The 17562-nt window shown below is 29.8% G+C and overlaps 1 protein-coding gene across 1 annotated transcript; it reads right to left on the bottom strand.

The window, feature by feature from the left end:
* Window positions 1-4974: 4974 nt before the first annotated feature.
* LOC110891453 (GATA transcription factor 12) lies at window positions 4975-6897 on the bottom strand. The gene is made up of 2 exons (XM_022139141.2): window positions 6470-6897; window positions 4975-5864 (listed from the first exon to the last, which is right to left on the bottom strand). Exons 1-2 carry the CDS (start codon window positions 6719-6721, stop codon window positions 5142-5144), a joined length of 975 nt encoding a protein of 324 aa, XP_021994833.1. The 5' UTR covers window positions 6722-6897; the 3' UTR covers window positions 4975-5141.
* Window positions 6898-17562: the final 10665 nt, after the last annotated feature.

The raw sequence follows: 17562 nt of genomic DNA on the forward strand, positions 1-17562 counted from the left end.
ATATCTTCACCTTTTGAACAAAAAGAAGTTTAAGAGGCAACACGAGGCGGCAATAAAGAATGTGGAAAGGGTTTTTGGTATTTTAAAGTCAAAATGGCATTTACTTAATTGACCAATGCGTGCTAAAACTGTGAAAAAGATTATGTATGTCGTATATACGTGCACCATTTTACATAAAATGATTCAAAAACATGACGGAAACCTGATAGCACCAGTACACATTCAGGATTTTCCAATCGAGCCCATTTTCGATGATATTGTTTTTAATGAGCTCGTTGATGAAGATACGCACTAGAGACTAAAACATGATCTCGGTGAGCATCTTGAAGCACTAGATTTACCCCACTTATTAGCGGATTTCGATAAGAAGTAGTAAAATTAGTTTTAGTTTTATGGTTTATGTTTTTACCTAGTTTTAAAATGTCTTTTATATTTATAATGTAATTTTATTTATTTTAATTTTGTGTGGTGTCTTTTTTTAATTAAATTTTTTATTTTGTTTAAAATATGTTTTAATTATTAATGTATAATTTGTAAAAATAAAAAAATAAAATAAGAAAGAAATGGACTCCCCACGTGGGGAGCACCACTTATGCTTGAGTGCAAAACAGGAAGCAGAAAGGAGAGTTGACATAGCTTTACGTGATTGGCTAAATGAATAGTTTACCACCCCTTAAACCCTAAGGATGGATTGGATCTTAAAACCTTTATGGAAACAAAATCAATAGTTTTAAGAAAATGACATTGAACATCTATACTATATAATTAAAGAAATAATTTGAGAGACACTTGTCATCATATTAGGTCTTGTTTACTATGGATAATTATTATTTAGTTTAATTTCTTCTAATTAATTATACATAACCCACATACTAAATATTATTTAGTTTAATCTCTAATGGATAATTATTATTTTAGTTTAATCTCTTCTAATTAATTATAGATAATTCTCTAACTAAATATTATTTAGTTTAATTTATTGTATTAACTATAGATAATTATTATTTAGTTTAAATTTAATATATACTTCTCATTTAAAATATTATTTATTTGATTTTCTATATCATATTATCTTAGTTGTTTATATTACCTAACGTGTTATGTAAAAACTATAATATTTAGTTTCTTTTTACCCCAACTATTCAATCATATTTTTTTCTATCTTATACAATTTTTAGTTTCCTTTTACCTCAACTATTCAATCATATTTTTTTCTACCTTATATTAACTAAATAAAAACATTAGTATTAGATCTTATCCTACTTTAAAAGTCGAATAAAATACTTCTATTTTTCTGATAAAATATTATCCTTAAATTTAAATTGTTAATTTAAGAGATTTTATATAGCCAAATTATTTATCAACAAAACCAAACTTTGTGATAATATATTATTTATTTTTATTTTCAATATTAAAAAAATATTATATTGATTTTATTACATAATTTTTAAACAAATTTTATTTAACTTTCAATATTACTTTATATATATATATATATATAATTAGATTTATTACGGTTTTTAATATAATTTATATTTTATCACTTAAATGGCGGCTTATTTGCTTCTTGAATAACATGTTTGACCACTGTATCTTCTTTTTAATAATTATCTCCGTAATCACCATATCTATCACATACCGGGTATATCCATTAGTTTTCTTAAATATAATTTTCTTATTATTTGGTATATAAAATAATATTTATTCAACCCGTGTAATACACGAGTGTTTTTAAAGATATAATGTTTTTTATTGTTTGGTAAAAATGTTACATTTATTCAACACGTGTAATACAAATGACTTTAAAAATATAAATTTTTTATTATTTGGTATATAAAATTAAATTTATTCAACCCCTCCAATACATATGGTTCTTACAGCTATAACTTTTTATTATTTAATATATAAAATTACATTTATTCAACCAGTGCAACAAAGGGGGTTTTTAAAGATATATTATTTTATTATTTAGTATATAACATTCATTTATTCAACCCGTGTAATACACGAGATTATAACCTAGTTTTATATATATTATTGGTACATGGCCCTCACGTTTTTATAATTTTTTTTTCTAAATCATTGTTTTTCTAAATCATATTTCCTTTTAATTTAATTATATATATCATTAGTACATGGCCCTTCACGTTTTTATAAATATTTTTTTTTGTAAATCATTGGTTTTTTAAATCATATTTCCTTTATATTTAATAATTCCTTTTTCTTTTTCGAAATCTTTTTTCCTTTTTTAATCATGTCACCTTTATCATTTAATTTGATATTTCTTTAATAATTTAAGTTCGTTAACTTTTTCTAAAAACTTAAGTACGTAGTTTTGCTTGTATTTTTCTCTCGACATTTCTGAATAAATATTGCTAAAATTGAATTTTTGTTCAGAATAGATTATTTAATAACTTAAGTTCGTTAACATTTTCTAAAAATTGCTAACTTTTTCTTTAGTAGCTTAGGTGAGTGAGGTTTTATAGAGAACACTAGCGTATTTGTGAACTGAGTGAATAAATCCTAACAATTGATTTACATCATCAAATCGTATAATATACTAGTGTATTTTCATTATCAAATCATGTCCATTGATTTACACTTGTGTATACACTGGTGTATTGATAATCAAGGCTTATGATTAGTTCACTATCAAAGAGGTTGTTCACAATGAACCTAACCCTAGCTTAGGTTCGTTAACTTTTTCTAAAAACTTAAGTATGTAGTTTTGTTTCTTTTTCTCTCTCGATATTTCAGTATAAATATTGCTAAAACTGAATTTGTATTCAAAATAGAGTATTTATTTCATATCGTAAAATGATACAATGATGAATTGCATCGATTATGACGATTTGACTTTCGAAAAACAACATTCAAATAACATTTGTTTTACATTATCGTTTGCTCCGTTTCGCCGTAACACACGACTTCAACAAACCTAGTTAATGTAATAATTTACAAATTATGAAGTATTGAGTAACACATATGATTTTCTTTCATTAGAAAGATATAAGTTTTGCTTAAGTTTTGAAATTAACAAAACAGGTAGGAAAAAGAAAACAAGAAATTGTGTGTAGTATATATCCATATATGTGTAATGTGTGCTATCAATGGATAAATGCTCTTGGTGAGTTTGGTATGAAAATGGATATTCAACAATTTTATTTTTCATTTAGATTAACCACTAAACTCTGTGTTATTCACCAATCCAGGTAGAGTACATGTCAAGTTTATGGATTAATTAACATGTAACCTTTTAATTTATTACTTTCATTGCATAATTACGTGTTATTAAAATATCCAAGGAATTTAATAATAAAATCTGCTATATTTTAAGATGCATAATATCGATAATTGGTTGTTAAACATGTAAATATGAGCTTAATTACGACACCCATTGGATACTGTTCGGGTTAAAGTCATAAATTCTTTTCGTCTTTTAGGTTGATGGAGTAAGGCACATGATCACATTTTCTATCTTTAATTTACTTTAATTAAATTTACCAAAATTAAATTAAAGTTGTCCACATGGTCACGTGACTAACTTTATGATTAAAGGATAATTCATTAGAAAAATATGACCTTGTTACAATATCATATTTATCATATAGCTTAACCAAACTACTATCATATTAATTGCAAGGTTGATAATATTATTATTTTACTGACAGGAAATATATTTAATTTGTTTAATTTTCTTTAAACAACTTTGTTTATCCTAATTTACATTTATCCTATATAATCAGAAAATTTTGTTTATCTTAATAATTTTTCTAAAATATATCAACAACAAGATATCCAGTAGAATTCCATTTATATCGAAACTATTGGTTAAGGTTTGAGGAGAGTGAGGTATAACCAAGACTTGTCTCTCTTTTAAAAGGATAGAGAGATTGTTTCTAATGTGACCCAACTCCGTAGTCATAACACGTCATATAAGTAAAAGAAATATGTACATAACTACTCAAAAACTCTACGGACGCAAAATAGCTAGCTAACGTTAGCAGGACATATGTAAGAGCATGTTATATAGAAATTATCTATAATATGTCAAGAAAAAAAACTCTTGAGTCTACTTAGAATTTCTAAAATGATTGAAATATAGGTCCATATTGTTAATAACAGGTTTTTAAATAATAATTTTTGGTTTAACAAGGGAGTTAATAATCGCACATGGTAAAATCTTATTCTCACATGGTGTATACAAGCCGTATAACCTTATACGGCCAATATATGATAAAGATAGCTGACAAAGCCTGTGTCAGCAGCCTTTGTCAGTTGACTTTATTCTATACGGGTCGTATAATCTTATATGACCCGTATAAACCATGTGAAAAAATCGTATACAATATATTCGATATGTTTATATGGTCCGTATAATGTTATACGACTCGTATATCGGGTTCCACCAATTTCTCTTGCTCGTATACATTTGGCCGTGTAGCATTATATTGCTCGTATAAAATTATAACGGCTCGTATAAAGTTATACTGCCTGTATACATGTAAAAAAAATTCACTGCATTTATTTATGTACAAAAACATTCTATATGGGACGTATAAGGTTACACAACCCGTATACATTAGTGATGTGAAAATAAAATTACAGGGGTGTATATCAATCACCCTTTAACAAACTAAGTTACAGCCTACAAGATTAGACCTGTTTATTTATTTATTTATTTATTTTTTGTCTTATGTCTGTTTTATGCTACAGACTAGTGTATATTACATAATAGAGTGTCTAGTACTATATATATTGTATATTACACAACAGTATTGCATGTGTAGTAAAGATGAAACACAAAAAAGTGAAACAAAAGAGCAAAGATTATTTTCCTATATTAGTTTGATTTATTGCAAATGACAATTTTTTAATTAAATATAAGCCATAAAATGAAACATAAAAAAGGAGAAATTGCAAAACTAAAATGCAAAATTGATTCAAGAATTAGCCAAAATTTGGCAATGAAAATTCAACTGAAATTACAAGCATCTAAAGTTCATAAGCTCAATCTTAACCCTATGAAATTTTGGTTTGAAAATTCAAACAATGACTAGATTAATTTTCAAAAACTAGAAAAAAAATTATGAAAAATGACTTTTTTTTTTTCTCAACTGAACCGCCATTTATCAAATTAATTATATTAATTGTCGATAATCCGGACCAACATGTTGGTGGATTAAGTACTCGTCCCCTTTGGATACATCAAACATCATATTTTGATGATGAAAGAATGGTTGTTGATGTGAAGTTTGCATCTCTTTTTGCCTCCTTAGCTCAAGTACTTTACGATGCGAATTCGAGTGTTTTGTAAGAACAAATGTGGGGCTCGCAGCAGGCCTATACTCAGGGACCAGTCTACCAGACTTGTAGCGAACCCCACATGCGTTACAAAGCGTTTTTGGACCTAATGGTCCAGTACGCCATTGAGGGGTTTTATCAGTGGCACAGTGGAGACACTTCCGCCCCTCTCCATTATGAGACTCGTTGTCATACACTTCCTTTTTCTTGGGAGGCGCTTTCTTAACAATTGAACTCGAGACAATGTCGGACTCGGACTCCGAGGAAATCGTGCTAGCGGGACCGTTAGATGGTTGAGACAAAACAATGAGTCGAGATGTCCAATTACACGGTGCAGCACGAGAACGCTTGGTGCGCGCCTTTGATTGAACCGTCATTTCAGTGTTAAATTTCGCGTTATTGGCTCGGTTATCAGCGTCGTGCTGGAATTTCGAGGTCTCGTATGCATCACCGGGTCGCGGTTTCACTCCAGAAATCAGTTGAAGCTTCTCCATGTCTTCAGATGAAAATGAATCCTCCACAAAATTTGATAACCATTCTAGCTGAGCCATATCCTCATACTGTGGAAACAATAACATTATGAATATATTAATATTATAATTATAATATAATATAATAATTCACAACTTTTATTGTACAAATAAACTAAATATATATATAACTCTTTTATTATGAAAAGTAAAAAATACTTCAATTGATAATTAATTTTACTTCACAACTAAAATTAAATTGTATTATACTTTAAACTAATTAATGACTACTCAAAATCTAATACAAAACTTGAAAAAAAAAATAAAAAATAAAGCATGGGACTAATGTGCATTAGTTAATTGCACGGTACAAGCGACTAACGCAGTAACGTGTCTGCCTCTGCAAACGAGGTAGAGAGTTCAAATCACGCATAACGCAGTTAGAGAAGTATTTAGAATCAGGTAGGTTAAATTGACGTTAAAAAAAAAGAAAAAAAAAACTATAAACTAATTAATGAGTAACACAAAATGTTGAAAAACTTGAATTTTAAATTTTAATAATAAAATAAGAAAAAGAAAAAATTTATAGCATGGGACTGATGTGCATTAGTGAATTGTACGGTACAAGTGACTAATGCAGTGTAGTAAAAAAACTAAAAACACACAATTAATGAAAAAAAAAAACAACATATTACCGGGACACCAAGGTCATGAGAAAACTGAGCGTCAGTGACGCTCCGGCGACCACCATCGCCGGAGGAGTCAGCGGCCGTAGTGACGGCCGACGAGTCGGTGGAGGTACCGGCATTGGCAATGTCACCGACGACATCATACGCCTCGTCGAGAGGCGCAGTGTCGTCGGTGGGGAAATTGAGGAGGTCGTCAATGATGAATTGTTTTTCGGGAGTGAATTGAGTATGGAAGAAATGATCAGGAGTGGTTTCCATTTGTGGGAATGGAAGGAAAGGAAATGGTGAAATGAACGTAGAAAAAGGGAGAGTTATAGAGAGAGAAAGTGTGTGGAGGAGGAGAGAGTTGAGGAGTGAAGAGAGGTGAGGGTAGAGAGAAGAGAGAGTTTATTTGCGTTTGAAGGGGGATGGCGGACACCTAAAAATATGGAAAGTTTTTTGACGAAGGTTATTATTATTTTATATACATACATACATAATATATCACAACATAACATTTATATATAATATTAATATTAACTATCCGACTCTTACTTTAACGAGACATCTCATGTGGAGACAGTACGGTTTCTGAGGGAACACCGTAACCAAGTCTGACCAACCCAATACGACCCGGTTAAGGCAACGTAGTCTAGGCAGATCTTGGGTCACTGGGTCACTAAAAAAGAAAGTCACCGTTCAAAAAAAATTAATATTATCTAGTAAGATTATTTAAGATAATTTAAGATTATTTGCGTTTATCATGCCATGTGACGGGAATTTGGTAAGTATCGTTTCATTTTGTTAGAGTGCCGACACTTGTTATAGTGATAGAACGAGAATAAAATATTTTACATCGATCGAAAATAATGAAAATGAATATCGATACCAGTTCCGATAATATATTAACTAGTAAGGTTATTTAAGATTATTTAAGTTTGCCCACACTATCTGACGGGAATTTGGTCAGTATCGTTTCGGTTTGTTAAGGTGCTGGCATTCGTTATAGTGACAGAGCAAGAAAAAAATATCTTATATCGAATGAAAACAATGAAAATGAATGGCGATACCGGTTTCGATAATACTAAGATCGATACTGATGTTGTTTGGTTGGTAATGTTCGGATCATCAGTGGCGGATCTAGGATTCGCGCCAAGCGGTAACGTTTTATAAATAAGCGGTAACGAAATCGAAAAAACGTCAAATTTTTCCAAAATTTACACTACCGCCGGATTGCCAAGCCGTAGCGGAGGCTACCCCTTATATCTATGTACATCCGCCCCTGCGGATCATTATAGTACTAGCATGATACCGTAACTTGCTATTATATTGGAACATAGATAAAAATAAGAGTTAAATGCCATTTTAGTCCTTGTGGTTTGGACCATTTTGTCAGTTTAGTCTAAAGGTTTCATTTTTCACATGTGGGTCCAAAAAGATTTCACCGTTGTTATTTTAGTCCACTGGGTTAACTTTATCCATTTTTTCTGTTAACGAAAAAGGCAAATTGGTCATATTATTCGTAATTCTGTTAACTAGAAGGGTATTTCGGCCATATAAAATGACTGAATTGCCCTTCTCCTTAACAAAAAAAATGGATGAGTTAACCCAATGAACTAAAATGACAACAGTGAAATCTTTTTGGACCCACACGCGAAAAATTAAACCTTTGGACTAAACTGACAAAATGACCCAAACCACAGGAACTAAAATGACATTTAACTCTAAAAATAATAATGTCGTAACCGGTATACTTGGAGCTTTATAAAATATTGTATATTAAAAGTTATAAAATAACAGGAATATGTTTAAAAATGATTGTAATATTACCATAGTCAATAGTAAGATACAAAATAATAAACTTATTTTTTATCATCTTTTCTTTTTAGGTAGTACACCAATTATTATAATAGTAGTTAAAAATAAATATAAAGATATTATTTCACATGAGTAACACTAGTAGCAGTATTTATAGTCTGATTTGCATGACTTTGAAAAAAATTGAGACGTATCCAAACTACACAAAGTTTTGAGAAACGGCACACGAAACAACCAAATGAGTGGTTTGGTCATTTTCACTAGTTTGGCGGTAAAACAATTTGTTTTGTCATTAGTTTGTGATAAAAGTTATAACATGATAAAATTAAGTGATGATTAAAATTCATATAAACAACTAAATATTGCCTAAATGCAAAAAATAATATGAATAATATAGGTTAGACAACGGTTTTTTTAATACGGTTAACACCGTATTTAATGTCATTAATAGGTATAAAAACAGAATCTAAAACTTTTTGTGCATACAATTAATTATATGGATCATATTTTGTAGTTCTTTTGAAAAAATATTTGAAAAAAAAAATAGTCAATAATGTTAAAGTAACTAAGACATGAAAATATAAAATAATATAACACAAAATATAACTCACCAACCGTATTTAAAGCTTACAGTTATATTTTATAATTTATAACTTTTTTTGACGGCGAAATAATCCTTCAAATGGGCTACTCATGAAATTCACTATATCGGGATACACTCGTCTCCAAATCGGGAAAAACCATCACTTAGGGCCGAAGCCCGTGAACACTCGCCTGATGGCACGATAGTGCGGTGGGATAAAACCCGCTCAGTTCAAGGATCGAACTAGCGATCTCCGTCTATTCGGCTACTCTCCCATCATCACCAGGTGCCGCAGAAAATAATTGGGAGGACAGTAATCGAACTTAGGTCCCTTCGATAAAAGACCTCTTCGGCATTCACAAGGAGCTCAGGGCGTCGGACAAAAAGAAGGAAGCGGTGAAAGGCATTATTATTATGGTTTGTTGGAGCATATGGCGTGCTAGGAACAACTTGATTTTCTCTAATAAAGTGATTAGGATCGATTGCATTATTAGTGAGGTCAAGGCTTTAGGTTTTCTTTGGTTTTTCAATAGAGATCTAAATACAAAGATATAGGTTGGAACGAGTGGTGCTCATTTGTGAATATTTAGTTCTGTTGTTGTTCTCTGGCTGGCCTGGTTTGGGTCAGCTTTTCTGTTAATGAAATTTACTTTAAAAAAAAAGTCACTTCCTTACCATTCCACCACCACCTCATTAGTATTTTATAATTTATCTCTTTGGCTGGTAAAAAAAACTAATATATCTAGAGAAAAGATAATTTCTTACAAACATGTATTAATGCCACGTTGGATTATCTGCCTACATCAGACCATAGTGGGGCCAAAGGTGAATGGAACGATCCCTAGGAGTGATGTCGAATAATTCTTTGTAGTACTCACCTCCTCATTGGTAATTGTCCTTTGCAATTTGCATTTACTCTCTCCATCCCAAAATAATAATATAAAAACTATATAATTAATATATTTTTAATATAGATGAAATGAAATTAGATTAGATTTATTTAATAATTTAAAAGGGTAAATAGAACGAATAAAAGCTATAGCATGTTTGTTTTAAGTTTTTTCTCTTTTTTAAAAACAGGAATTTGATTAACATGAAACATAGCTATATAAATATAGTATGAATCAATCGTTTGTGTATCAGAAAATCACATTATTTAAATGGAATTTCTTTCTAAGATGACTATAGAGTTTTGTACACCAATAACAATTGTAATTCTCAGTGATTTTCTCTTTATAAAAAACTATGTAACTGATATACACATTTTCTACTTTACATATAATTTAAAAATATATATATATATCTTATAACTAAAAGGGATAATACCACAAGAATACACGTAGAATTTTTCACTAGTACACTCGTTACATGTATAAATAGTATGTATTCTATTTTCTTTTGTTGACGTAAATGTCGTATCGACTATTTTGCTTAAATGAATTTCTACCTTATCAATTTTAAATCCTGACCACTTCAAAGATAAATTCATAAAATGTTATAAAGAAAAGAATTACTCACCTCAACATATGGGTGTTGGTTTTCCGAATCACACTCGAATAACTTGAAATTCTATTCGAATTTTTGAATATTCGAATCGAATAAATATTTGATTCAAACAAATAAGTCGAATTCAATTCAAACTCAAATTGAATTTGAATCTTTATTATTCGAACCTATTCGAATAACTCATTTATTTATTTATTTATTATGTATTATATATAACATTTGTTTAGTTGTGTTGGGTTTCTATAGTTTGTTTTTGCACTTAATTATTTTTAATTCATTTAATGGGTCTAGAATTTAACCTAATATAATATTACTAAATGATATTTGCAAGTGTGTACACTCATTTTATTTGTTGTTTCGGGTTGCTATTTTATTATGTTTTCATACTGTTTATTAGGGGTGTCCAATAATTGAACCGTTAACCGAAATCAAAACAAAAACCGACAAAACCGAACCGAAATTAATCGAAACCGAATTAACCGAAAGTCGCTTAATGAATATTTTTTACCATCGGTTAACCGAAATTAACCGAACCGAACCGAATCATTTATTTTTATATATATTTCTAGCTTTTATACCTCTACTTCGTGTATTTCATGTTTTATACTTTCATTTCATGTAATAATACCTCTATTTCATTTATTTATGCCTTCATTTCATTTATTTATACAGTCATTTCATTTATTTATACCTCCATTTAATGTATTTAAATATCTATTCATTCATTTATACCTCTATTTCATTTATTTATACATCCATTTTATGTATTTATACATCTATTTCATGTATTTATACCTCCATTACATGTATTTCTATCCAAAAAATTAGCCCTTGTTTGAATTGGTTATTAATCAAAAATTAACCGAACCGAACCGAAAACCGAAAAATTAACCGAAGTCATCGGTTACGGTTACGGTTACCGATGACTTCGGTTACGGTTACGGTTACAGTTACGGATAGTGCTAATAACCGAACCGAACCATGCACACCCCTACTGTTTATCATTGTTGTTATTACCGTTTTAAACTTTTAGTTATGTTTTTTGAGCTGTTTTTACTATGTATGTGTTACTCTGTATTTGCTTAAAAGATAAGGAAATTTGTTATCTTGGCTTTTTTTTTTTTTTTTTTTTTTTTTCTTATTTGCAACTTTAATCTCTCCATATTTTTTTTTTCTAATTATAATAAGTCGAATAAACCTGAATTCGACTCAAATTCAAATAAACTTATGCGAAACAAATAAGTTGAATTTCAAGAGAATCCAAATACAGAATTTTGAAATTCAAAATTCGAATAGCCCAAAGTTCAACTTATTCGATTCAATAAACATTCCTAGTCCCTTAACGTTTTAGAAACTTAATGACACTTCATTAACTTATTAAATTTTGACTACTTTAAGGGTTAGTATATTATTTTTCAGTCAAATCATAAATATGTCTATTTTTAAAGAAGTTTAGAGAATAAATATATAAACTTTAAATATATGTAAACTTTAAATGAAAAAAATGTATGCTTGTTTATTTTACGATATTAATTAACCCCGGTTAAAAACGTAACACTCTTTATTTTTGTTGAACGGCAAGAATTTTTTACTTATTGTGGAAAAGATCTCACAAGTCACACCCTCCTAAACAGAGGGCTCTAATCCTATTCTGGACAGACTATGTTGTCCTAAACGGGTCCACGCTAACTTTAGATAATATTAATTCTTTTAAACGCTTAAACTACAAGTTTGAAAAAAGAGTGAAGCAAAAATCAACGAATACAATTTAAAGTCCAAAGAGCACGTGACTCCCATCGGGTGAGGGGAGTGTCTGTCAGCACTCAGCAATGCATGTGAGGGATTCAGAAGCCAATAAGCGGTGGGTCAACCCACATGGCATTCTCCTATTGGGTAACTTGAGGTGCTTTGCATTTAAAAAAAATTAAAAAAAAAAATTAAAATTGAATGCTTTGTCTATGCAACTGTTATTTCTAGTATAAAAAAACAAAAAATTAAAATTGAATGCTTTGTCTATGCAAATGTTATTTCTAGTATATTTTGTTTAGTTTTTTCTTTTCTTGAACGTGAGAGCACATGTGTTGCTTCAGTCACGTGATTTGGGGTGGGATGCACGTGCCTAACTCACGTGGAAGTTGGTGAAGTGGGGAGTTGAAGACTAGGAAGGAGCCTTTGTTTTCGGTTGTAAATCATAAGACACATGAATGTAGTAACTTTAGATACTTTGCATTTTTTTTTTGACACAAAAGGCTTGTGTTCATGGTAGTCATTGGGGTCTTTAATGATATTTGAACCAATGTGTTCATAGGTTAACAGGTTAAACGATGAAGGTATTTTGAAGCGATATAGCATTTCGGTGTTATTGTCACTTGTGTCTAATTCGGTCCACATTAGAAAGAGGGGAAATGTAGAGCGTAATGAACTCATTCTTACCTACAAGATTTCGAAAAATGATGAGGATATATGTACTTTCCTTAGACTAAAAATAAAATGTGATTGAGTTTACAAGTTTAATCGCGAGTCTAGTGTCTTGATGATTAACTTACATAGGTATATTAGCAATTTTCAATTAGCATCTTCTAATTAATAGCTAATGTATTAAAGGTAAGGCTATATGTTGTGGTTTAACTAAATATATATATAACGCCTGATCACGTAGACAATGAGTTTTAACTAACTTAACCTTTAACTACAATGTTACATGTTAACAGACCATTTTTATTAAAAAATAAAAACTAAATTAATATAAAAGTGGATGAGGTTTAATTTTTTATTGGGTTTAGAAATTAATTGAGTTGGTGAAGTGGGTGGTGAGGGCGTTAAGTGACTAATGCCCAAAGATGATATTAGTGGTTTTTTGGTTAAAATAGTGGTGTGGTGGCGGTGACGCCACCCCCACAACGAATGACCTAATAATATTACAATAACATGTCACAAAGTTCCGTTTGACCCATTTACTTTTTTTTTTAAATATGTTGGTTTAGCTTATATACTAAAGATTAATCACCATCCAAATTGATACTTTCTAAATGTATACGAGTCAAAATATATCTATTACAAAGAGAGTAATCGACATGGCGAGTCGATAGTGTTTTTTTTAATAGTGCTATCACGTCTTGAATGCGTACCTTTTAGTGTTGAATGTTAGAGAGGCATACATACACACACATACATGCATGGGTATCACAAACGATGTATGTTTTCTGTTTGATTATTGCAAGTTCAAGTTGTGTATGATCAATTTTTGTTTGAGTAGAGTGATTTTGATTTTAACATCCTTCCTGAGATAAGTGTTCATAAGACAAAACAATACAATTATTTAAGAATGTATATTTTATAAATATTGTAATAATAGGTAAATATAAAATGTGTTTGTCAAATAAAAAATTGTTTCCAACCGAACATGGATTACTAGAACTAGAATTAGGTGTGCTCACTCATTAGGCACATACCGAATGAGTTTCTTTGTTTTAAAGATTCTTTAGCCAAATAGGTGGGTGTGAAGTGAAAATAAGGATTCTCACACCGAACGGCAAATAACCAGTAACATTTTGTTTAAACGTAAAAGTTTTATTTAAATGAATATGCTTTTTATAAAACTTTTACGTTTGAACAAAATGTTACTGGTTATTTGCCGTTCGGTAAAAAAAAAAAAGAGTTGCTGGTATATTTTTAATAACTTCAATAAATTTAGTTTAGTTTTTTTAAACCAATAAGAGTCTATCATTGTTAATATTACGACTACTTAAATATTAATGAAATATTTGAAAGTAAACAACATATATTAAGTTCGTGTTGAGTATTATTTTAATGAATGATATTTGACTATTTGTTTTAAATTAGTTATTCCCTCGCACACGTTGCGGGGCATCAAGTCAAATATTTCTCTCGCATAACATGCACGTCTGTGTTTTGGTTAATTTAAAAAATATAGTTCGAGACAACCAATTAAAACAAAACAATACCATACTTTTGCTAAAACAAGCTAATGATAGAAAGACTATAATTTTAAACTGAGGGAAAATTGTAATTTTTCATGACAAATAAGCGTGTGCCAGGCAGCCGCCTGGCACGGATAAAAATTACACCGAGTCACCAATTAAAACAAAACAATACCATACTTTTGCTAAAACAAGCTAATGATAGAAAGACTATAATTTTAAACTGAGGGAAAATTGTAATTTTTCATGACAAATAAGCGTGTGCCAGGCAGCCGCCTGGCACGGATAAAAATTACACCGAGTCAATCAATTAAATCAAAACACTAACCTATTTTTGTCACAAAAAAGCTAAAATGATGGCATGATTGTAAATTTACACTGAGGGCAAAATCGTAATTTGACAGGAAAAAAAAACAAAAACGATGACAAAACTGTAAATTTGAACTGATGGCAAAACCGTAATTTGACAGGAAGAAATAAACAAAACGAATAGAAAAATGTGAATTTAAGAAGGGCAAAATCGTAATTAAGCTAGACCAATGGGGAAATGTCAGGCAACTGCCTGACGCTATTCCTCAGCTTGTATTTATGTATATAGTAAATTATATATAATAATAATAATAATAATAATAATAATAATAATAATAATAATAATAATAATAATAATAATAATAATAATAATAATAATAATATAATTATTAGGTGTGCAAACGTGCCGAGCCTTATCGAGCCCGAGCCAAGTTTGAGCCTAAAATAAAGCTCATTAGTTTATCAAGCTCAAGCTCGAGTCTCGCATGTGAAGCTCGTTAGGCTCGTCGAGCCTTAGTGTAAACGAGCCGAGTCGAGCCAACTTATTTAAACTTGTTTACAAGACGACGTCGAACCTAAAAATAAGCTAATTGAGTAAACGAGCCCGAGCCTGAGCTTCACTTATCGAGCTCGCGAGCCTAAAAAGTCTATTATTTATATTATTTTTATTTAATATATTAATTAATAGATAATAAACGAGTCGAGCCCGAACTCTTATAAATAAATCAAGATCGAGCTCAAACCTGGTCGAGCTCGGGCTCGGCTCGACTCATTTACACCCCTAATATAATTATAATTTGTGAAGTACGATGATGAATGATGAATAGTAATTTTAATTTTAGGTATATGTTTTAATTTTTTATTCATCATTTATTCTTTTCAATAATTTGTGTAAGTTATCATTTTAAAGTTTTAAACGAAAACTAACTTCACTACTGTTTTCGTTCAAAATTGAATCAAAGCCAACAATAAATAATAATTCATTATTTTTAGTATTTATTTATACAATTTGTAAAGAATGGTGAATAATCTTTGAAGTGTTTATATAATTTGTGAAAGATGATGAGTTGTGGGTTGTGATGAATTGTGATTTTGTATTATTAAGTGTTTATTTAATTTTGAAACTATTTTTTAAGTATTTAGTTATTTATAATAATAATATTTTGTTCAACATTTATTTATATGTATTAATTTACAATTTCGTTTATACCTTTTACTATACGTTGTTTTTGATATCATTATGGGTATATAACGATCTTATTCTTTTAGATTTTATTTCTTTCGGTTGTTATACGAGAGGTGAGTATCGTAACGATATCGTAACAAAACAAACCGACATAGATCGTATTCTCGTCATGAAGCACAGAAGATATTTACTAGTATATATGAATTGAGAAAAATCATGAGTATTAATTTTGTTTTTTAAGTATTTGTTTTAACTTTTAATAACATTTTATTCGTTAGTTAATAAAAACGACTCTAAACAACCCATTAAATGATGTAAATGTTAGCAGTTTGTAAAACTGCTAGATTTCTAAAACGGTCAAGTAAAACACTGTTACATTGAAACTATTGCTAAACAAAGAGAAAGTAGTTGGATTTCGAAAACTGTTGGAAAGGTTCCAACACTTTTAGAATCCAGTACTTCTGGTCTTGTGTTGACCTATTTTCCTAGTCTTCGGCTTTGATTTAGCTGTTGACTAGTTGATCCAGCACTTTGGTAATCCAGTACTTTGTTTTTTGTCTTCTAGTTCATGAGGCAGCAGTCCTGTTCCAGTACTTTAGAGTTTGTTTTTGGAGAAGTTTTTAAGGGGGAAACTTCTGATCTCTTGAATGTACTTTAACTTATTCTATCTGGAAGGGAAGATGGTTATCTAGGGTTTTGTTTTGCATCATCGGTAGATGTTATATAACCCAATAATTATAGATATTGTGCCACTATTGTAGCGAACCAAAATAAATTGAATGAACAACATCAGTATCGACACCGACATTTATTTTTAACTTTTTCTTTATGATAAGTTGACATTTAGCAGTTCTGTATCATATTGAACAACAACGGTATTCGTACATGTTTTCATTTCTATGGTTTTCTGGTTTCGTAAAAATTTTCATTAATAAAATTGTCTGCGATGATAAAGGAATATTGGTACCAGTACCGTGATGGACAGAACCAATTGATAATGTTCAAACCACATCGATCCCTGTGTCGGTGTTCTTTTTTTATCATTTTCGGTCGATGTAAAATAAATGTTGATTACTATACCGAGTACATGTATTGTGCTGGTAGTGTAATGAATCGAAGTGATACTAAACGAATGCCCACTGTGTAGTGCGATGTGTAAATATATTAACACTTGAATAAAGTTATCTAACTATATATTTTTTTAACCTTTTAGTTATATTAATATCATTAAATTTAAACATATTTGGTTTTATCTAATAACTTTTAAGATATAACATTTTATAAAATTTCGTGTTTATCGTTTCGGTGTGCCTATATTTATCTACTTCTCAATATAAATTAAATCTTTTTCAAAACCGAGTTAAGCACCCATTAATATTCTTTTGTGCATATCATTGCTTTATTATTTGACTTTTAACTTTTATTGCTATATCGAGTATCGGTATCATCCCAATACGTTAATGAACCAAAAATTATCTTAATAAACTAAACCGATACTAAACGAATTCCCACTGTATTGCACGACAGGTTCTGATGGTACATATATTTAAAAACAATTGTGATGAACAATACTTTCTAATATATAATAATATTATATATGTATATGACTATATTTGTATTTTATTTTAATTATATAATTACTTTTAAAATATTTAGGTTTTATACTTTCAAAATATAATGTTGTATAAAATTATGAATATTCTTTTATGACATTGGTATAAGTTTTATTTTAAATTCGGTTCACATATGGTATATTTTTTTTTTTGTTTAAACCTTG

The sequence above is a fragment of the Helianthus annuus genome, chromosome 11, assembly GCF_002127325.2.
Source record: "Helianthus annuus cultivar XRQ/B chromosome 11, HanXRQr2.0-SUNRISE, whole genome shotgun sequence".
Taxonomy (NCBI): Eukaryota; Viridiplantae; Streptophyta; class Magnoliopsida; order Asterales; family Asteraceae; genus Helianthus; species Helianthus annuus.